Below are 22,919 nucleotides of genomic sequence, written 5' to 3'. Positions count from 1 at the left end.
CTCTGAACCTAGAACAGTGGGTGGAACCCTGGGGATGCAGAAGTCAGCAGGAGTAATATTTGTAAAGCTGAAAATCAGTCTATTTGCCAACAGGTATCACTGAAGCTCATTTTTTTTCTCTCGACTGGTGGATGGTAGCAGCATGTCACCCCAAAACATCTCATTTGGCATAAAGGTTATGTAACCAAGCAGGACCCTAGGAGGCTTTCCTGGGACAGACCCTTCCCTCATATCCTCTGATATCTGATGCACATTTCCTGAGTTGTTTTACAAATGCTAAAACCACCACCAAATGGAAGAAATTAACTACTTGATGATCATGGGCCCCCAGACCTACTGGAGCCTAAGGTTGATAATGTTAACCACCCTGTTACCTCACCATCAACTAATCAGAGAATTGTGCAGGGGCTGATCACATACCCTGAGATTCCCCCCTCCCTCACCTGGCCTTTAAAAATGCCTTGCTGAAACCCTTCGGGGGAGTTCGGGGGTTTTAGAGCCACGTGTCCTCCTTGTATTGGCGCCTTTACAATAAATGCTGCATTTTCCTTCACCACAACCGGTGTTAGTGGATTGGATTTACTACGCATGGTCGAGCAGACCCAAGTTTGGTTTGGTAACAATTATTTTGAGCCGGAGGTGGTTGAGAAGCAAATACAAGCTCCCTGCCTTTCCCCATCTATCTAAAAGCAGGACACACATTTACAGAGGTAGTCCTGTCCCCTCTCCACAGGAAAGATTTGGAGACAATTCTAATCTTATCAGTTTGGAGATGGCATGGGGCTGGGGTGTGGGGGGCGGGGGCGGTGGGGTAGGATCTACATATAACAAACCTAACTAGCATTAGGTACCATTAGTTTACCTGCTCATTTTACGACCTTGGAAGCCTAAAATTGCTTTCCCTGTCATTTCTCCATAAACATTGTTCTTTGTTGAAGATGCCATCTAAGCCAGAGATCTAAGCTGCTGCTCTGTTATTCATTTTCCTGGGGTTTCTCCTATGCATACCTGAGGTATACGTGTCAATAAACGTCTTTGTTTTTCTCTTGTTTAGCTTTATTACGGGGTCTCAGCCAAGAACTCAGAAGGGTTGAGGGAATATGATTTTTCCTCCCTTACATTTGTGTCCAGCTTTGTTCTAAAGCCACAGCCAGAGGCGTCTTGGTGTCCTCGGGGCAGTTGTGTGCTCATTTATTAAACCCACGAGGCTGTCCCACAGGCTACGTTTCCAGTGGCCATTGTGGAAGTCCCAAACCTTAAAGTCCGAATCTTGCTACAGGCAGCAAGCAAACACTACGCTCAGATTCTCAACAGGAAGTGAAGCAGTGGCCCCGTTCCTTGGGAAATCATATGGAAATAATTCCCCAGCCAAAAACATGGCCAGACCCCTGACTCAATTGAGAAAATACTTCCCCCTGTGTACATAATTTGAAGGATCTGTTGTTCAAGATATTCAAAAGTGGTGTATACATAGTAACAATAACAAAAAAGCCCAAGAATGGGAGAATGAGTAAATAATCAAGTAAATGAAAAAGTACTGGCTGTTGAACACAGTGGAACATGGGAAATGTTTATCAGGTTATCTGAAAAAAAGGAAAAAACTGCCCACAGTACCTGCATGAAATGAACACACGTGTTGAGCCAGAGAACATGGAAACCATACCTGGGAGTTGCTGTGCTTGTGTGGGCAGCAGCTGCATCCCCGACTTTACCAGTGAGCATCTTGTTTCTGTATCCCCTCCCAGAGGGTGGGCCCTCTGGAGGATCTCCCCACCCCCCAACCTAAAAGATAAGGGGACTACAGACAACTGTTAGTTTATTTACTGTGAGAATGGTCCTTACAATTAATAAAAATCTAGGGGTGCAGAGACGCTGCATCACACCTTCTTGAGAAGGGTGAAGAAGCGTCAAAACTTAAAGCAAAAACGAACCCTGGACTTTGTAAGCCAGGGCTCTCTGTGGCCTCACCCCCTCCCCCAGGCAGGAGTGAGACTCTGGGTTCTGAGTTCAGGGACCACCCCACGGACCACTGAAGAGGCATTTGAGAGGGCAACGCCAGCTTGCTGTTCTCAGTGCCACTCAGATGGAAACAGTGAGGTGTCATTTCTGAGCCTCACACTCACCTCCAGGCCCTCGGCCCTCCCAGAACTGAACCTCTGCACTGGGAACCAGGGAAGGAGCTTTTTCCAGAAGCCCTGAGTGGGCCACGTTCAGGGGGATTTGAGGGCATCTGTGTGTCCTAGTTAATCAACCACTTTATTCAGTGACTTGCTCCCAGTTCCCTCCCTGTGGCCTTTCCCACATCACCTGTCACCTGAGGACTCTGCTGCACCCCAGTTAATCTGAGGCAACTACATCCAGACCCACCCCCACCCCCTCCACCAGTTTGGACCAGACCCCAAGACAGGCTGGTGGGCCTGGAGCCACCTCTTGGCCAGCAGTCTCACAAGACAGCAGCTTTCTCGAGGTGTGGCCCCAGGGTTTGGGGGGGTGCCCAGACTGCAGCTGAGAGTTCTGCAGGCCCTGGTGTCTCACCCCAGACTGAGGCTGGGTGGGGCCAGCTGGTGAGGCTCCTGGAACCAGAGCTACCAGGGCCCTAGGCTCAGGGCTCTGCGAAGGACTGTGTGTGGTGCACTGGTGAATGGGGTCTCAGCACCTGATGACCTTGGAGAGTCCCCCCAGGGAGGACAGCCCAGCCTGCACACACTCACACATGGCTTCCTGGGAGTGGCAGTGACAGAGTTCAGTTTGCTCCACGTATCCGAGTGGCATTACGAGTGTTTTCCATAGCTCAGAGGACAAGCACCCTCTTCTCAGGTTTTTCAAGTGTCTCGAAGACTCGGAAGGCAGGACAAGAGGCTATGAGAGGCCTGCTCACTGGGGAGCCAGCATGTCCCCAGGCCCACCTTTCGGCCTGCAGATGGTCATAGGGGTTGGGCTGCTGGACAGAGGTGAGAAGAGGGCCCGCAGGGTCCCCGAGAAGGGCGTCTCAGGAAAGGTATACAAGAGCGACCCATCGTTGGCACTGTAGAAGGACAGATGTCCAGCCTCGTAGTCCAGAAAGATGCCCACGCGCCGGGGTGGGTCTCGGAGAGGGGCAAAAGCCCGCTCGGAGGAGTTGTAGTAGCTCCCCAGGAACACCAGGATCCAGAACCCGTTACCAGCAAACAGCTCGCCCTTCTCCTTGCGGTTGGCGTTCTCTCTGCAGACGCCCAGGGCCCAGCTGGCCCGCTCCCCGACCTCCACCTCCCAGTAGTGGCGGCCCGAGGTCAAGGGCTCCCGGCCCAGCACACAAGGCCCGGGGTCGAACCGCTCAGGGCTGTCGGGCAGGGCCTGCCGCAGGTCCCCCCGCCGCACGCTCCTCCTGTCCTCTGACAGTACCAGCTCCGGGTTGGCGGTGTCAGGATCCAGGGTCATGTCCCCTGCAGACAGAACAGTGGTCAACCCTCGAAGCTGTCTGCCCCAGACCCATACAACCTTGCAGTCTGTGACTGCCCATAAACTGACCACGCCCCTTCTCACTCGAAGAGATTCCCTAACCACTTCTAGTTGTATCTTGGAACGTTCTAGAAAGCAGTCCATACTTCGTGATTCATGCCCCTTTAGAGCACAGAAGGAAACCCTGAGTGCTTTCCGTGTCCATTCTTTTAGTCCCCAGAGAGAAGTGTGTGCGTGTTCTAGGGCAGCTTTCATCCCAGACTCCACAAGCCTGGGGTCCACACGGGTGCTCTGGCACCTGAATGACTCTAGGAGGGTGGTCCCACATCTATTTTTCCTAAATGCATCAGTGAAAAGCTTGGACCTGGCCTTCCCTTAGCTGCTATCTTCTGCCCAGTGGCCCTGATCCCTCCTAGTTTCTCATCCATGAACTGGGAGCCTGTGTGTTGTTCCTACCACAGACCCCAGCCCACCAGCAAAAGCTCAGGACTGGCACTTCCTCTGGACTGGAGACAGCGCGTGGGATCCCCCCGGCCTCTGCACAACACTCACCTCGGAACCTCCGCAAGGCCTCCACCAGCCCTGGGACCCTGCACACCGTCCTCATCTCCATGGGCACCACCTCAGGAGGCTGTAGCTTCACGTCCTGGACTCTGGAGGGGCAGTGGAGGTGTCACCCCTGCAGTGGGCCCACCTTGAACCCTGCCCACCTTCCCTGGGGAGAGTCCGAAGCTCCTACCTGCGCAGGGTGTCCCTGATATCCTGTGGGAGAGACACACACTGCGTCAGCACCCATCCCCCAGGTGAAGGGCATGAAATGCAGCCAGGCCAGCTGAGACCACTCCCACACTGGGACATCTCAGCTGAGACCCCAAACTGCATTTTACATAATCCCGTGGTTCTTATCTCACTTCCTGGGCCAACCGGTCCTCCTTCTAGAACCTCTGCTTCCTGCAGCTTCTCCAGCAACATTCACTCATCCTTGAGGGCTGCCCCCTCTCACCTCCTAGCTGCCTGCCTAGCCCTCCCACCACTTTACTGAGCATAGCCCACTTCTGCTGACTTCCCTCAATCCCCGCCTCACACTTATCCGGGATTCTTCCTGCTTCCCAGGCTTAAGATCACCTGATGGCTCAGCAAAAGCCAAAGGACTAAATTTTAGCCCCAGGATGGCAACTGGGAGCCTCTTACTGGTCCCTGAAAGTCCACTCAGCTCTGAGGCCCCAAGGAGGGTCACCTCCCACAGGAAGCCCCCTGGGCTGCACATGCAGCATCCTTGCTCCCACCTGCGGGCACAAATTGCAGGGGCCAGGAGCTGAGCATATTCTCAGGGGTAGCACTGGGCCCATGCGGGAATCCCTATGGGAGACCTGTTGGCTTTTTCTCTCAGCCCAGTGGGCCCAAACCTTCAGAGAGCTGGGTGGTGACCCAGTGGCCCGTCCCCATTAGGGCTCCCAGACAAGCGCTAACAGCAGTTCGTGCAGTCCAGCAGCGGTGTCCACTCCCTGTGTTTCACAGGAAGGAGACCAGCTGGTGAGGACCTGAGAGGTCCAGGCAAGCACCAGTCAGTCAGCCTGCTTTGCACAATGCTTCCTCCACTTTCCTGCTCTCCATTCCCATGCCTGGCCTTCCCTTGAGACCCCCCCACATGCCCACCCCAGGAATGGGTGCCAGCTCACCTGCAGCAGCCCCAGTGCTGGTAGCTGGCAGCGCCCCTCCAGCTCAGTGATGAGCTCGGCCAGCTGGGCGCTCTGCTGTCCGAGCCGGGCCGCGCTCTCCCGCAAGGGGGGCAGCACCTCCAGCTCTTCCTCCTCCAGCCTCTGCAGCAGCCGCTGCTCCTCCTCCACAAGCAGACGGCGCAGCCTCTCAAACTCCGTCAGCACATTCTGCCGCTGGGTCTCCACCATCTTCTGTGGGGGTCAGGGAGGACAGCTGAGGGCCTAGGACCTGGAGCCACCCTAACCCCCAATCCGGGGTCCCCCACATCCATCCCTTCCTGACCCCAAACCCACCACTTGGGCCCTCATACCCATCCCTCCCTGATCCGCAAACCAATACACCCAGGGCCCCCCATGCCTGGTCCTCCCTGACCCCCACTCCCAACCCCCAAACCCACCCTGAGGTGGGTTATACATGGGGTCTGGGGCAGGGGTGCTGCCCAGAAGCACGAGGCTGAATGTGAACAGTGGCGTCCTGCGGTGGCGGCCCTCATGCCCCCTGCCCCCACCCACACTGGGTGCCTGGCCACCTGCCTGCCACAAGGAGCAGGTCTCCTCCGCCTGGGCCTGGAACAGCAGTGCATCCTCCATTTGCTTCCGCAGATGCTCCAGGGATTTCTCCAGCTTGCCCTACAGGGAGGTGAGCCCAGAGTGACCCCGGCCAGGCCAGGCCTCCAGGCTGGGCCTTATACCTGCTCCCACCTGCCCAGCCCCAGCTAAGCCTGAACTCAGCTGGTAGGGACTAGTCGTGGAAAACTGGGCCTGGGGCATGACAGGCGGAGCAAACTCAAATTTGCCAGGAGATGCCCTCTAACCGGCATGGCCCTCCCACCACTGCCCTAACCAGCTACTTCCCCTTGCCTGAATATCCTTTCTTCTGTTGTTCCCACCCCTCCCTAATCTCAGGGCAACCTTCCCACAACGCAACTTCCCACTGCATCGCCACCTTCTTTCTTCCAACTGGAACGAGCCACAGGATGCGCACATTTGTATCAGATCCTTCTGTATCCAGTTACAGAACATGACACGGTAGAGGAAAACGCTTTTCCTCCCCTATGATAGACAGGATTAAGTGCTACCACATGAGACTTTATCAGGTCAGCTGGGAGAGGCCTCTAGAGAGCTGCTGGTCATTCTCCGCTCTTTTGGTCACTTTCCACACCCTGATCGGGGTACTCAGTGACAGAAGGGCAAATCTGCTAGACTGATGTAAGAAGGGGGTGTTCCTGTATGCATGTTATACCTCAAAATGAGAAGAAGACCACAGGAATTGTGTCAGGACAAGCCCAGTGATGTGGATCAGGTATAGGTTTATTCTGTTGTCCCAGAGGCTTGCTCTATGATAGTGACAGAGTACTGATTCTAACGTTGACTAAAGCATGTACTTGATGCACCTCAGCAGAGACACTACTGGCCATAAAGCAAAATGCAAACCACAGTCAAAAAGTTTGAAAGATGCCACCCATGTACCTAATATCTTGGGTTTCAGAAGCAAACCCACCTGCAGGAATGTAGTAGGCAGCTGGCCAGGTGAGCCAGGTAAGTGTTTGCCCTGAGGCTCTTAGCAGAAAGGGGAGTGCTGGCGTCCGTTTGGATTTTAAGGAAATGCATTTCCAGAACAGAGAAACAAGGCTTCTCAGCCTGGGCTCAAAGCAGGGCTGAGCCCTGGCTTGTCAGCTGGCAGAGTATCCTACTGGGAAAGCCTGGTGGGCCCTGGCGTCCGCCTCCCAGGGCAATGGCTCTGTCCCCGCATTGATCCCTGCCTGGGGCTCTGCAGCGGCTTCCTGGCTGCCTTCCCATCTCTTCTCACCAGAACTTCAGCACTGGCGTCGGCCCCAAGGCCCTGGTCTGCCCTGCCCTGCCCTACCCACAACCCTCTGAGGGCTCAGAGTCCTCATCCGTGCACGTCCACCTGGGATCAGCCACCTCTGAGGTTCCCTTCCCACTTTCTCCTCTCCCGGCTCCATCCCTGCCAACGGTCAGTCAAACCTGCCCAGTCCCCGCCCCAGACAGCCCTCCCACCGGTTCTGTGGGACCTAAACTTCAGAAAGCACGCCCCCTCCCCACGACCTGGTCCCCAGGCCAGCGCCTCACTGGTGGGCGGTGCCCCAGTCCCTCTAGGGTGCCGGTTTGGGACAGGCTGCAGCCCCCTACACACCCCCGAGACCCGGGCCAGGCTGGGGCCCCCAACCCCCCAGGCCCAAGCCACGACCCCCAACCCGCAGCGACCCCCTGCTAGGCCGTGCTCCGCCTGGACCTGCCCACACCTTGAGATCGTCGGCCGCGTCCTGCAGTGGACGCACTCGGTGCGCCCAGTGCTCCCCCGAGCGCTCGCAGGCCGCGCAGAGCAGGCGCAGCTCTTCGCCGCAGAAGGCGGCCAGTGGCTCGCGGTGCGCGGCGCACACGCCCTGTGGGACGGGAGACGGAGGGTGCAGGCGCCGCGCCATCTCGGCCATCTTGGCGAGCGGTCGGTTGGGTCGCAGGTTCCTCTGCGGGGACAGCTCGCGGCACTCGGGGCACGCGTACGGGCCCTCGGGCTGGCCCCAGCAGCGCCGGATGCACTCGCGGCAGAAGTTGTGGCCGCAGTCGGTCATCACCGGATCCGTAAAGTAGTCGAGGCAGATGGCGCAGGTGGCCTCCTCTTGGAGGTTGGTGGACAGGTCCGGGGCGGCCATGGCACCGGTGTAACGGAGGAGGGCAGTGTGGTCCGCCGGGTCGGGCGGTGGCCGGCCGCTGCCGGGACTATGGGGAGCGCGCAAGGACGCGGGGTCTCCGGGGACGCGAGTTGCAGGGCACCGGGGCACTCGGGGAGCTTCGGAGCGCAGGGGCTCCGGGGTCCAAGGCTGCGCGGCTCCTGGGCTGCGGAATATACTGCTCCGGGACTGCAGAGGCTCCGGGAACGTAGGGCCTAGGAATACCTTACGCAGGCAGGAAGAGGAGTCGAAGTGGGGGCGGAAGCAGGAAGCAGCTGGGTTTTTTTTTTTTTTTTTTTTTTTTTTCTTCCCCCCTTTGGAACAACCCACTTTAGCTCCGGATTGGCCGTGCCCTGTCACGCGGCCCGCGGGCCGGACAGAATTGGAGGCTGCTCACCCGGGGATCTTGCGTTGCCGCCGCCGCCTGCGCTGCTGCCTCTGGGCTGTTGCGGTGTTGCACCGCCTGGCCTCTCGGTCGGGCCTGGGGAAAGGTGGGGTGCAGGGGCCGGGGCCAGCGGGGTGCCCCGCACGGTCACTGGGCTCTGCGCGAAGCGCAGAGACCGCGAGGACAAGGGGAAGCTGAGGCTGTGTCGTGGGCCCCAAATCGTTCCCCGTGCGCTCCTGGTTGTCTTCGCGCGTCCCCGGGCTGGGAACGGTCAGAACTTACTGGGTGAGGGGCTTGGCCCGCAGGGACTTTGGCCTTGTTGGGGTACGAGTACATTGACCAGAATTCTAGGTTTCTGGCAACTGTTACCTGGCTGTTAATGCGTCTGCAAAGGCGGGGCTCAGGGGGAGGTGGGGTAGGCGGTGGAGAGGGAGTGAAAAGAAAAGACCCTTTCTGATCCTCAGTCTTTGAATTTTGCCCCTGCAACTTCCCTGGGTAGAAGGGATGGAGGTGGGGAGCTCTGAGGCTTTTAGGATTTCAGCTTGAAAAATCTCTTCACTTTTTCATTTTCCCCGTGAAGGACCCAAATATGGAATTTGTGGAGGACAAAGAAGGTAGATACTTGAGGCCTTGGCTCTACATATAAAAACCTGAACCATGGAGGAGCCAATGAATGGCAACATCTCAAGTGGAGATTGAGGGACGTGGCTAAAGAACACTGCACCACGCTGTGCCTGGTACATATGTTTTTAGAAACTGAACCACTATGGAAGTTTTCTTCTCTATGAAGCATCTGTAAATATAGCCTCTTAATGTTTAACTGCTTTAATCATGATTACATTTCCGCTTTGTGAAACCACCCTGCACAGCCGATGGCTCTCAAATGCCTCATGCGAGATAAGCTGGGCAGGTGGGCCTTGCTGAGCTGGACCACATCGCCTTCTGGAGAAACCAGGCCTGCCCAGGCTCCCCCTCCTTGCGCCGCTATCACTTCATCCATAGGGTCACTGTAGAGATGACCATCTGGCCCGATTTGGGGGCCCCAAGGCAGAAGAAGGGTTGCAGGGGGCCAGAGAAGGCGGGCTGGGAGTAGGTATGCAGGTGGGACCCATTGTTCACGTTGTAGAAGGACACCTCTCTGGCCTCGAAATCCAGGAAGATGCCCATGTGGCTGGGGGCGCTCAGTCAGCGTGACGGGGGTCAGGGCAGACGTGGCAGGTGCATACCTCTTTCCCTTGCATAGCTGCACTACCCAGAACGCATTTTCTGGGCCCTTGGGGACCCTGCCCCTCCAGCTCACGTTGTCCCTGCACACACCCAGGGCCCACAGTGCATCACCAGTGAGGTTCATGCCCACCTCCCAGTAGTGCCTCCCTGAGGAGAAGGTCTCTTGGCCCACTGCACAGGGGTAGGCTAGGAACCTGTCCTTGCCACGGGGTGTGCCATCCATCGGGGTGCTCAGGTAGCGCCTCTGGTTGGCTCTCATATAAGAGGAGGTAGGGGTATGCCGTGGAGGGATTGGGCACCACATTCTCTGGAGACAGGCCCGGGGTGGAGGGGAGAGGGGAAACTTTCAGGGTCAGGGTGGGGAGGGTGAGGCCCTAGCAGGGGCCAAATAATCCCCCATTCATCCTAACCCCCACCCAGGCCTCCCTTTGGCTAAGTTCAGCTGTGAACCTGGAGTTGCTACATGATCCCATACCCCAACTGTGGATATTGGTGGTGCCAAGGAGATGGGGCTGGGGAACCATTTGGGCATTGGGCAGTGTGGTTGAGACCCCCCCCCCATTGGTGGCCCTTGTCTTGAGTGGCTAGGAGCAGGGTGGGGCACTGCCAAGAGCACCTGGGCCCCCACTACTTACCTTGGAAACTCTTGAGCACCTCTATCTGCCCCGGCACCCTACAGACGGTCTTCAGCATGGTGGGGGTGGCCTCTGGGTACTGCACACTCAGGCTGTTCTTCCTCCAGTGGACACAGGTCTCACTGTCCCCTCTGGCCCCACTCGCAGTCCTCCCTGCACCCATCACCTCCTCCACCGCAGGTGGCTACGTACCTGCCCAGGAGGTCCTTCACATCCTTCAAAAGGCACGGAAGGAGGAAGAGAGACTGGCAAGGTCTCATTAGAGATCTGTGGAGTTCCCGAACACCCTGTGTCGACATTTGGCCAGTAGGGCTAGAAGGGCTTTATGATGTTTTCCCATGGCCCTGTTTGCAGTTTCCAGAGTGTAACCCTGTCTTTTGGCTGTACACAGTAAGGTATCTGACTTACCCAAGCCTCCTGCTACCCATCACAATGAATGAGGACACAGGGAAGCTGTCCTGCTCATGATGGACCATGGAGGCATCGGAGACCAAATGGTGTTTTCACCCTGTGGGCCTTGGGCCTTGAGTGGGTCAGGAGTCAGTTTAGTGGGTTGCAAACAGCTTGCTCTTTGATAGAAGACAAAGTATTCCCCCAAAGGTAGAGCGAGTGTATAGTCTTGTCTACACCAGGACACTTATTGGGGACAAAACCCACAGGATGCCAGGATAACAGGCATAAAACTGGATTGACCCAGGCACACTGGGAGATATAGATACCCTGCATGTGGCATTTGCTTCACTTGTGTAAACATATTCCTGTGAATGTGCGTATAATGGCTCACAGTGTGAAATGTATTTTTTTGCTATGGATTCCATCACTGCACACTTGATGAGCCAGTTACCCACTTTTTGGCCAACATAATTGCCCCTTCCAGGGCCTCGGTGTGCAGGCCTATCCCTGGCAGGCCAGCTGCACCTTCTCCCCACTTGCATAGCTGGCAGGTGTGATCATGTGACTTGCTCTTGCCTGAGAAGTCACGGGTGCCTGTCTGGGCCAGTGTGTCTGTGCCCTGCATCACTGTGGACAACAGCTGCCCTCAGGCCACATCCCTAGGCTATGAAGGGAATGAACACAGGTCTCTAGGATTGGAGCCTGTCATAGACTGAATTGGCCCCTCCCCAAATTCATCTGTTGTGGAGCCCTAACCCCCAGTACCTCAGCATGTGACTGTATTTGGAGATAGGGTCTTAAAGATGTGACTAAGATAATATCAGGTCATTAAGGTGGGCTGTAATCCAATCTGATGATGTCCTTATAAGAAGAAGCTATCAGGGCACAGACACAGAGGGATGACCATGTGAGGACACAGGGAGAAGATGGCTCTCTATAAGCCAAGGAGAGAAGCCTCAGGAGAAACCAGCTCTGCCCACTTGAGCTCAGACTTCCAGCCTCCAGGAACATGAACAATAAATGTCTGTTGTTTAAACCACCCGGTCTGTGGTATTTGTTATGCAGCCTGAGCTGACTGAGACAGAGCCTTTCCCGTTGGCCTGAATCTGTTGTCACAGGTCAGCCCACCCTAACCACACCTGAGCCAGAGCTCATGCCCCCACCCCCCACCCCCAGCCAGGTGAACAGGTGTGCCCACCTCACCTGCAGCATCTGGAGTGGTGTGCGCTCATTCCTGTCCTCCAGCTGCAGTAGCAGCATCTTCAAGGAGTGACTCTGCTGGTCCAGTGAAGCCATGCTCTTCTGCAGCTTTGCCACTGTCTCCTCCTCCTCCTCCTTCAGGGCCTGGAGGAGGCGCTGCTTCTCCTCCATCAGGAGGAGGCCCATCTTCTCAAACTCAACCACGATGCGCTCACTCCGCTCCTTCACCTTCTTCTGTGGTGGTAGTGGTGGGGGTCCTAGGTGAGGTACCGCTCAGGGCCCCACCACCCCAAGTGCCTGCTTTCAGACCCCACCCACCAACCAAACCCACCAGCTTGGAAGAGCTGCTCTGGGGACGATGGCACATCTGAATCCCAGTGACCCACAGAAAACCAGCAAACCTGGCAGGGATAGAAGCCAGGGGCCACACAGAGGCCCCCTGCACTCTCACTGTAGCATAATTTTAATCTGAGCCCCAAATGGCAACTTCCAAGCGTCCGTGCGCCCTTGCTCCCTGCATCTCTGAAGTGGCCAGTCTGTGCTGAGGGCACTGTTCTCAGTCCTGGTTTGGCAGGAATTCTGTGACCTGGGAAATCATTGCCTTTCTGGGGTCCCATGTTCACATCCACACAGGACAGTGATTCCCACCTCAAGGGGTTCCACAGGTTCAGGAGACCCTGTGGGTGCTCTGGGGCCTGGCTGGGCCTTCCCCACCCTGCTCAGCTGCTGAGCATGGTCCCCAGCACCTACCTGACCTGCCATTCAGCCAAGGTCTGTTCCTACTTGGCTTGCAACTTCCCGGTCTTCATCATTTCCTCTCGCAGGTATCCCATGTTTTCCTCCAACTTCAACTGTGGGGCACCCAAACCATGGGATTTGGAGTCAGTGGGCCCCCTGCATGCCCCACATCTAGATGGTGCCCTCTGAAGATGCATCCACCCCAAAGACCATCCTAATGGGTGCAGGGGATGGAAATATGCCATCCCAAAATCTGCCCCTTTGGCATGAGGACTATTTTGAACAGGAGGCAACTGAGAATCAACAGATGCAGAAAGATACCTTCCAGGGGCTCCCATTACCTGAGCAAAAGCACCTTGCTGGGGATGTTTTATGCCCATGAAGAAGATGGAAGGTTGGTGTTAAGATGGACCTGCACTAATAACCCTTATCTTCCTTTGGTTTCCCCCTATATATTTACTTTCTGCTATGCTCTGAATGTTTGTGTCCCTCCCCACCAAATTCATATATTGAAGCCTTAACCCACAATGTGATGGTAGAGGTGGGGCCTTTGGGAGGTGATGAGGTCATGAGGGTGGAACCCACATGAATGAGATTAGTGCCATTATAAAAGTGACCCCAGAGAGCTCCCTCGCCCCTTCTTCCATGTGAGGACACAGTGAGAAGTTGACCATGTATGAACCAGGAAGGGGCTCTCACCTGACTGTGCTGGTGCCCTGATCTTGGACTTCCAGCCTCCCACTGTGAGCAATAAATTTCTGCTTGTAAGCTACCCAGTCTGTGGTGTTCTGTTACAGCAGCCCAAGCAGACTGAGACACTTTCCCCATAGTCTGCCACCCTTGGGAGGCTGAAACCTTTGCCTTTGTCTTGTTGCTTTTCTCCAAATGTATTATTCTTTGTTAAGATTCTAGATAAGCCCAAGTTCTAACTGACCCTTTTTTACTGTCGCTGCAGTTTCTCCCAAGTGACTCGCATCACACACATGTTAGTAAACGGTTTGCCTTTCTCTTTGATTTGTCTTTGCTCAATCTAATTTATGGGCCCCCAGCCAAAGAGCCTCAGGTAGATGGAGGAGAAAGGCTCCCCTCCCCTTGCCTAACAGAGGGTTGCCTGGCCTCCCCACACAGATGGCTGCACAAGGACCAGGGAATGTGGACAGGCCCAGGTGGGGACTTTGTCAGTCTGGACTCCTGCATAATCAGAGGTGACACCACGATGGCCTGGCCACCAGCCTGTTTTGTCGTGGGAGTGTGGGGACACTTGGGCCTCCCTGCCCTGGCCACCAGCCTGTTTTGTTGTGGGAGTGTGAGGACACTTGGGCCTCCCTGCCCTGGCCCCCAGCCCAGGCCCACCTTGTATTCCAGCCTCCTCAATAGGGACCACCCTGTGGGGCCGGTGTCCCTGGGACTCCCTGCAGATGATGCAGATGGGACTCTGGTCGTCCTCACAAAAGAGTTTGAGCAGCTCCTGGTGCACCTGGCACAGGTCCCTGCTCTGTAGGCTGGGGTGCTGCCGCGCCATCTCGGCCACCTTGGTCAGCAGACGGTTGGGCCGCAGGTTCCTCTGGGGGGATAGCTTGCGGCACTCAGGGCAGGGAAAGGAGCCCTTGCACTTTCTCCTCCTTTTCTGGCCTTTGGCCTTCTCCCAGGTCAGTCGGATGCACTCTCGGCAGAAATTGTGACCGCAGGTGGTCATCACGGGGTCTGTGAAGTAGTCGAGACAGATGGAGCAAGTGGCCTCCTCCTACAATTTTCTGGCAAGTTCCACAGCATCTATGGCTCCTGGGGAAGGAACGGAGTGTCCTGCCACATCCTCTGTCTGGAGCTCTGTCTGGGCTCTCCATAGTACTCTCTCAGCATCCTTTTGCAGATGGAGTCTGAACACGGGATTGTTAGGGTACCCTGACTTATCTTCAATAAGAGGCACAAATGCCTCCCTGGAAGCTGACAAAGACCCTCTCCTTCACCAAACCCCAGTCAGCTTCCCCTGAGCTGTAGGCCTGTCTTTAGCCGGCCCCACCCAGTTTTAGCGAGAATTTTACAGTACTCCCACCATAATATCTGATCTAGTTCCTCATTCCCACCTTTAATGAATACATGTCCTTGACCCTCCTTGAGTAAGAATCCTGTTAGGCCAGTTTAGCAAGAAGCCCCCTCCTCATGGCGCCTCTTAATGATTTCCCATCACTGAACCCCATCACCCTGCTCCTTGGCTACAGATCCCCAGCTGTCTTGGCTACAATCAGAGATGACCCCCCAACTCCCTCTGCAATTGCAATAGTCTTAAATAACGTCTTGCGTACCGTTTTAACAAGCGTCATGTTTCTTTTTAACAGAACACCCGCAGAACAAAGGAAAAAGGGAGTTTAAGAGGAACAACACTCTCTCTTCCATTAGGGAGCGGGGTTGACGAAGGTTCTCTCTTTAACCAAATTCTAGCTCAGCCTCCCTGAACTTTCCAATCAGGCCTTGGGCTTCCATGTTTGTCTCTGCATTGTTTGAGTTTAGCAAGAATCCCACTAGGTGGGTTTAACCAGACACACCCCCTCACCCCCACTACTAAGATGTGTCCTCTTAGTAATTTCCCATAACTTACCCCCACCCTACTCCTTGACTATACATCCCCACTGGCCCATGCTGTATTCAGAACTGAGCTTCACATGGAGTTCTATATAGAATCCCAGGTTCTATGCTGATCTTTTTCTTCCAATTTCAATAGTCCTGAATAAAATCTGTTTTTACCCCTCTAAATACCATCCAGCTCTGGTTTTCCTTGATGAGGTGCTGTGCAGAAAAGACAAAGGAGGGCTACTGCATGCACACATGCACACAAACACACACATGCACACAAACACATACTGCACACAAACACACATACACATGTACGCACGCATGCTCACACACGGGCACACATACACAAAAGCACATGCAGAGGCACCTACACACATGTGCACACTTGAACACACAAACACACATACACACACACACTCTGGGGTTGGAATACCCATGACCTTATCCAGTGGAGATCCAAGTCTTCCCCTGTGCACTTCACTGGGTAGTTGTTAGGGCTGAGTTAGAGACTGGATTTGAAAACATCATTTCTGAATTACAAGCACCATCCAGGTTCCCTTTTGTACAATCTGAAACGATGGCGGCTGGATTCCGGAGATTCGCGAGTCCCTGACATTGGTTCACTTTGTCTGGAGCTGTCTCTGTGAAGAGCCTTTGGGGTCAGTCTCTCTCTCTGCTCTCAGCTGCCCTTACGCCCAACTGCTGCCCACCCAACAGAAGCTGGGTGAGAGTAGGGCAGTCTGGTGGGCTGGGGCTCCAGCTCCGGCTCAGGTTTTGGGGGAAGCTATCCAAGGGCTCTGGGTCAATGACGGTGGACGGGCCTCCTTTGACCCCAGAATGTTCCTCTGTAAATGTAAGTCTAAAATAGTTGGCTCCTCCCAAGTTACAACCACCTTGAAAGCTGGGACGGCCAGTCTACTAAGGGCAGGGGGTGCACGGGGTCCCAACCTGAGCCTCAGCGCCCACAGGGTGACCACCTGCCTGCTCCCTCAAGGGGCTGGTACTCACGGGGGAAAGGGGTGCACGCTGCACCTCGCCTGGAGCCCCCAGCCACGCCTGCAAACGCGGCCCAGGAAAGCCTGCGTTTGCGCGATGGAGACCATCCCGGCGGGGATGCAAGGGCGCCAGGGCTGTGGGGCTTTGTGGCGTCAGCAGGAGCCGGGGGTCGAGGGGCGGGGCCCGTTATCAGGGTGCGGGGCGGGGAGGTTTACCTTGGCGAGAGGTTGTCAGCAGCCTGGGGATGGTGGCAGGATCCTCCTGATGCGCAAGGAGCCGGCACAGAGGTCGGGGTGGGGAGGGAGAGGGAGCAGGGCAGGGGGTTTGGTAGCCAAGAGGGGAGGGGAAGAGGTAGATGGGGATGGGAGCCTTGTCCGTGGTGGGGGCGAAGACCAGTGGGGAGGCAGGGGGCGGATCCCGTGTTGGCAGGGACGTGAGGACGGAAGAGGCAGCAGGGGTCAGGCACCCCTTTGGGGAAGATGAAGGGGGTCGCTGGTCCGTAGGACCCCAGGTCTCCCGCAGCTCCCGCAGCTCCAGGTCTCCCGCAGCTCCCGCAGCTCCGCTCTCCCCGCTCAGGCGTGGCTGGCTGAGGTGTGTTTCTTGTTTCTTTAACGTCTCTAGGATGGAGTCTGGTGGTTCAAGGTTCTGCCCTGTGTGTGCCACGGCAGTGAATGGGGGTGGGGGCCAGGCAGCTTGTTGAATGAGGGAATACTGGTTGCTAATTCGAATTCCCTGGAAGTTCCTGAACCTCCTCTGCATGCAAGGTGATTCTGGGCTGACGATTTCTTTCAATTTAGAAAATAGAATCACAGAATTTTTAAAACATTTCTTTCTCTGTCCTTTTCAAATGTGTGTAAATCTTTTTACAGGCTAAATAAGCCTCTTGGCCCATCTCACATATCAGGAATGATTCAAGGACCCAGGAGCATGTCTGAAATGTAATCATTTCCCAGAGGCCTGGGAGGAGATGGGCCTAACTTGCCATCTGACTTCAAATCACCTTTGATCATAATTGTAGGAGAAAATTAGCAACATTACTGTGAAGACATGAAAGTAATAGGTTGTATCCACTTAGCCATAGAAAAGGATGAGGTTCCCTTCCAGCTCTGAAGCCCCTTTAGCTGTTGCTTGTGATCAGCATCATGTTCTGCTTGAATGTTCATTCAATAACAAAAAAAAATTTTTTTTTCCTCTTCTCTCTTTATGGAGAGGTTTTCTGGGTTGGGAGCAGATTTTGTTGTGCATTATATTTCCCCAACATTAACGTGCAGCAAAAGTAGAGAACTAACGGTGATCAGATTCAGACTCACGTCTTTGCCGAGAATATCGTGTACAGGTGTGGGTGTGGTCGCAGGTACTGCAGAAGCAAAGTTTTGAAGAACTGGAAAGACTGTTAAACCTGCAACAGGGCTGGAGACCCTTGGGTCACTGTTGAGAATTTGAGGCAGAGAGAGTGTGGACTATGGTCCAGCATCATCTGTGCAGCTTGTTGGAGGTCCAGCGGGGAGGCTGCTGGTCCCTTATGAGCTTCTACTACTGGCTGCGACACCATGTCACTTGCTCAGAAGGACACATGGACCCAAATGGTCCAGGTTACAGCACAGAGCATGCATCCTCCCAGAGGCAGCTTCTTCCCCACAACACCCCCTATTCTCTTTCCAACGTGGAAGTCAATGGAAACAACCCAAATGAGAGCGAGCAGAGTGTGTTTATTCACAGCTCTCTGCAGCAAGGGAGATGGCCACCATCCCTTGGCAGCAATTCAGAGACAATCAGTGGGGTGCGGGAACTTCCTTGTGGAAAAAGAGAAGGTTTCATCTGTGCCCTGATGGAGGTTGTGGGTCTGGGGAACTGGAGCAGCTGACTAGAAGTGGAGTGTCCTGGACTGTCGCTAGAGATAGCAGCCTGATGTCCCACAAGTCTGACTGGCAGCAGGCTGGCTTCCTGGGCTGGTTAATGTAGAGGGTATTTTGGTTTCCTGGACAGGTTTACTATAGACTGAATGTGTGCCCCTAAAATTCATATGTTGAAACCTAGCCCCTGGGAGGTGGGGCTTTTGGGACGTTGATTAGGTCAGGAGGGTGGAGCCCTCATCAATGGGATTAGTGCCTTTATAAGAGAGACCCCAGAGAGCTCCTTTGCCCCTTCTATCAGGTAAGGACACAGCAAGAAGATGGTTGTCTGTAAACCAGGAAGCAGGCCCTCACCAGACACCAAATCTGTTGGTGCCCTGATCTTGGATTCCATCTTCCAGAACTGTGAGAAATAAAGGTCTGTGGCTTATTAGACACCCCGTCATGGTATTTTGTTACAGCAGTCAGAGCAGATTAAGACAAGACTGCTGCATGTTGTGGGTCAGAGTTCTGTTTTTATATATGATCTGACCGATGTTTGTATGTTCAGTCTCCAACTGGTATGAAGCTGCTGTTAGATCAGGGCTTGTCTGACTGAGGGAGAACCCATCTTCTCAGCCCAGTGGTTTCCAGAGGAACATTTTGAGACCACACGTGGGGCAGTGGTTTCCTGCCCACCCCGAAGCTGTCCTTGGTGGTCCCCTCACCCTTCCTGTGTGGAGAGCTCGGCCTGCCAGGAGAGCTAGCTGCAGAGAATCAGCTCAGGCTGTGGTGCCTGGAGACAGGAGAGGAAGGCCATGGATCCGAGCAGAAGTTGGATGGAAAACCAGTGGGTAAGACTAAGGAGTACTTGTGTAAGGGAACCATTAACTGAAACCACCTGCCCTGGCCAGGCAGCATAATAACTGCTTGCATGAGTTATCTCACAACAGAAGGTCCCCAAAAGGAACATGGAACTAATAAGCTACTGCCAGCCAGAAGGATTCGGGAGGGGACAGAAGAAGGGAGGAGATACCAGCCCATAACATGTCCTGCCAACCTCCCAGAAATCATGTTGGAATCCATCTTGGCTGAGAGATGTGTGCACCACCAGGAAGGACCTGAGTCAGACCAAATATGGCCACAAGCAAGGTGATTGGCCAGAGACAACCCGGAAAGCTAACTCCATTACCATAAAATAATGAGCCTGCGAGCCTCGTGGCAGAGCAGTTCTCTTATGTTCTCTTACCCTGATGACCCTTCCCAATAAAGTCTCTTGCTTTGTCAGCACGTGCATCTCCTTGGATAATTCATTTCTGAGTGTTAGACAAGAGCCCACTCTTGGGCCCTGGAAGGGGTCCCTCTTCCTGCAACACTTGGGTGCCTGAGCCTGTGGCCTTCGGAGCCTCACGTCACTTCATGCCTGATGACATGGACTTACAATTTCATTTCTAGCTCTTTTTTCTGCTTAATTACTTTTGTAAAGTTTGAATCATTTTATTTTGGGTTTTTGTTTCCATCCATATTTGCCACTTTTAGCCAGAGGGACAGAAACCAAAAATTTTAAATCAAACTTCTTTTTTTTTTTTCTTTTTGAAATATACAAAACTAAGTATAAAAGGAAATATAAACTTTCAAATGATGTGTTTGTAGCATTTATTCTTCTTAGGTGTAGGGAAGGAAAATTGTTTCCTCTACCATCTTAGGGGTGTGCGAACTAAACTGATAAAAGACAGAATAATAAGAAAAACATACACATTTTATTTGATGTTAATTGTTTTAAAACTTATGTGCGTGAGGGCTTCACAGACAAGAACTGAAGCCCCCCACCAAAAAAAAAAAAAAACCAGACTCAAGGGCTTATATTGTAGACTGAAAAAAAATCACAGTGTGAGGGCTTCCCTGGTGGCGCAGTGGTTGAGAATCTGCCTGCCAATGCAGGGGACACGGGTTCAAGCCCTGGTCTGGGAAGATCCCACATGCTGCGGAGCAACTGGTCCCGTGAGCCACAATTACTGAGCCTGCGCGTCTGGAGCGTGTGCTCCACAACAAGAGAGGCCGCGATAATGAGAGGCCCGCACACCGCGATGAAGAGTGGCCCCCGCTTGCTGCAACTAGAGAAAGCCCTCGCACAGAAACGAAGATCCAACACAGCCATAAATAAATAAATTAAAAAAAAAAAAGTAAAACACACACACACACACACAAAGAATCACAATGTGAGAGTTGTGAGTTAAGTTTTATTTGGGGCAAAATGAGGACTATAGCCTGGGAGACAGTGTCTCAGATAGATCTGAGGAACTGCTCCGAAGAAGTGGGGATACGGGGAGTCAGTATATATGTGATTTTGGTGAAGGGGGATACATGCAATAAAGCACATATTTTGGCGGAAGGTTGCTGCTAGTCACGAGGAGCAGATGTCTCTGTTAATGATTTTAGTGCTTTTCTAGATATAAGATGCAAGAATTTGGGCTCATAATCTTCTCCTGAAAATATCTAACTGTCCAAAGGTCTGTTCTGCCAGTTTTTCCCAGAGCACAAAGTGCCTCATTCCTGATCTCCACCCTGAACTCCTCTCGGGGTGTGTTGAAGGTCAGCGACTGCATTGGCAAGTGACAATCTTTGTAGAGGCAAAATGGCAAGTGCCAATTTTTAGTTGGCAATATCAATTTTAACAAAGGAGATAAATTGTGGAGAAGTAACAAGAAAAAAGAAGGAAGCTTGAGCTTCTTGGTGTGGTGTGGTGGGAAGGTAAATATATGGGGAAAGTAATGATAGGTAGGGGTTATTTAGCAAGTTTTGCTTCTGCAGACTCACCTCGGTGTTGAGGTGAGATCACCCTCTTTGGTGATCTCCTTTTTCTGGTACAGGGGTGGGGGAACACCTATGCAAGGGGGATTTATGCCCTGCTTTTAGGCAGATAGAGGGAGAGCAGAGAGCTCATTCTGTGTCTGTTTTATCTCAGTTGACTTCAGCTCAAAATAATCCTATGGCAAAGAAGCATTGTGGTGTAAGCTCTGACAGTTACCCTTTCTTTTTGCAATGTAAGTGCCTGACTTAAACTTTGATTGCTGAGGCGTCCACTTCAAAGGGGGCATTCTAAAGGCTATCTCAGATAAATATACAGCCAGCTAAATGACTAGATAAAGAGCCAGGACTTGAGCGTGCACCTCCTAACTCCCGCCCCCGCCCCCCAAGAGGCTTCTTTATTTTAGCGATCCTGGTTGATTTAGTTAACTGGCCATTTGGGCTGCTTGGGTTTTATTTTTTTGGTTTTTTCCTTTTCTTTCTTTTTCTTCTTCCTGTGACTAAATTCTTGTTCTTATGTTTTAACTTCATCAATAAAGAGTGAACTAATAGAACACTAGGCCCCTACCCTTGACCCCAGTAAAAGCAGAACAAGGCCACCAGGCCATTCGTGTTCTCTCTCCCGCCACCCACCACATGCATTCTATGCTCCAAGAACTGTAAGTAAAAAATTCTTTTTTTCTTCAAAGTTTCCTAATACTTATTGCTGAAGAGCATCTTGCAAAATCATAATAAAACCCACAAGGATTGGTCCAGTTGTAACACTGGTTTGGAAGGGGCTCTGTGGGAACCTCACCAGGCTCAGGGAGTGCCCCCCGCCCCACTCCCCGGCATTTCTAGCCAATAGCATTACTATTGTCAGGCTGAGACTGGCACAAAACAGGCATATTTTGGATGACATATTCGAATCCATTTCAAAGGTTATTGTCAAAGATAAAGCTGGACACTAGTTAAAGGTGGTAAAGACAGATTTCATCCAGTACTATTGTAAGAGGGGAAAGAGACCTCAGTATAGAACTGACTTCAACTCTGAATACTGCAAAGACAGCTGGGATTTGTAGCCGGTGAGTGGACAGAAAATTACTAAGAGGAGACATCAGTGAGAAGGGGGTGTTGACAGAAATAAGCAATAAGCAATCTATAATAAGAATAGAAAAGAGCTTTATTTCAGCCAAACTGAAGACTATAACCTGGGAGATAGCCTCTCAGGTAGCTCTGAGGAACTGCTCTGGAGAAGCCTGTTTTGCAGCATAGTTTTATATCTTGTCAGAACAAAGAACATCAAACAGATAGAGGGTACATTCATTCAAGGTTTAAAAAATAAAACCAGATCAGCAGTGAGTCAGTAGGGCTTTGGTGCCTGGGAAGGGAGTCTTATCATTGAAGGAGTGCTTGTACTGGCGTCCTAAGGAAGACTAAAGATTAAATAATCTTTATCTTTTAAATGGACATTCTTTACTTCTGAGCAATGTACCTTTTTTTTTAATGACTGAAGCAGTTGTGCAATGTATGTTTGATAGACTGCAAACAGGCTGTTCTAGTTAACATAAAATTCAAGTTAAAAATCATATATAAGCCAGAATGACTTCTCCGTACATCAGTATGTGAAAATTCCATCCACCAGGGAGATTCTTGCTTAATTGGCTGTCTTAGTCTGTTCAGTGTGCGGTAATAGGATACCATAGATGGGGTGGCTTGTAAACAACAGACATTTATTTCTCACAGTTCTGGAGGCTAGAAGTCCAAGATCAAGTTGCTGACAGATTTGGTGTCTGGTGAGAACCTACCTCATGGTTCATGGACTGGCCTTCTCACTGTGTCCCCACATGGTTGTAGGGATGAGGGACCTCTCTGGGGTCTCTTTTATAAGGTCAGTAATCCCATTCATGAGAGCTCTACCCTCCTGACCTAAGCACCTCCCACAAAGGCCCCACCTCCTCATATCAGCACCTTGGGGGTTAGATTTCATTATACGAATTTTGGGAGGCCATCAAGTGGTCTACATCACTGGCCTAACAGGATTCTTGCTCAAGGCAGGACAAGGATGCATGTATACACCAAAGGTGGGGAATGAAGAACTAGATCAGACATCATGGGTTGGGGGGGTAGGGTATCTCTGACTTAACATGATCCTTGCTAAGGGCACTGCCAGGATGAATACAGACGCCCAAGGTCCAGGCCTTGTTGAGAGGAGGGCTCAGAGGAGCTTGGCTGGAGTTTGGTCAAGGAGGAGAGTCTTTGTCATTAATAAAGCTTGAACTTGCTTTAAGACTTTGGGGGCACTG

The 22,919-nt window shown here is 52.8% G+C and overlaps 2 protein-coding genes across 3 annotated transcripts; both read right to left on the bottom strand.

Moving 5' to 3' along the window:
* Positions 1-1,549: 1,549 nt before the first annotated feature.
* Positions 1,550-8,113, bottom strand: TRIM11 (tripartite motif containing 11). Of its 2 annotated transcripts, XM_036848816.1 has the most exons (6): positions 7,424-8,113; positions 5,691-5,786; positions 5,118-5,348; positions 4,178-4,200; positions 3,991-4,091; positions 1,550-3,422 (listed from the first exon to the last, which is right to left on the bottom strand). In XM_036848816.1, exons 1-6 carry the CDS (start codon positions 7,829-7,831, stop codon positions 2,875-2,877), a joined length of 1,407 nt encoding a protein of 468 aa, XP_036704711.1. In that variant the 5' UTR covers positions 7,832-8,113; the 3' UTR covers positions 1,550-2,874. The 2 variants fall into 2 exon arrangements, with proteins under 2 accessions (XP_036704711.1, XP_036704712.1); XM_036848817.1 differs by lacking the exon at positions 5,691-5,786.
* Positions 8,114-9,221: 1,108 nt separating this feature from the next.
* On the bottom strand, positions 9,222-16,753 carry TRIM17 (tripartite motif containing 17). The gene is given in 10 exon segments (XM_036847320.1): positions 9,222-9,413; positions 9,415-9,708; positions 9,710-9,768; positions 10,097-10,197; positions 10,289-10,311; positions 11,693-11,923; positions 12,445-12,540; positions 13,781-13,790; positions 13,792-14,209; positions 16,210-16,753. Coding segments are annotated over 10 exon segments (1,968 nt in total).
* Between the last annotated feature and the right edge of the window lie 6,166 nt (positions 16,754-22,919).

Source organism: Balaenoptera musculus, chromosome 3 (genome assembly GCF_009873245.2).
Source record: "Balaenoptera musculus isolate JJ_BM4_2016_0621 chromosome 3, mBalMus1.pri.v3, whole genome shotgun sequence".
NCBI lineage: Eukaryota > Metazoa > Chordata > Mammalia > Artiodactyla > Balaenopteridae > Balaenoptera > Balaenoptera musculus.
This window is presented reverse-complemented; position numbering and strand designations above follow the sequence as displayed.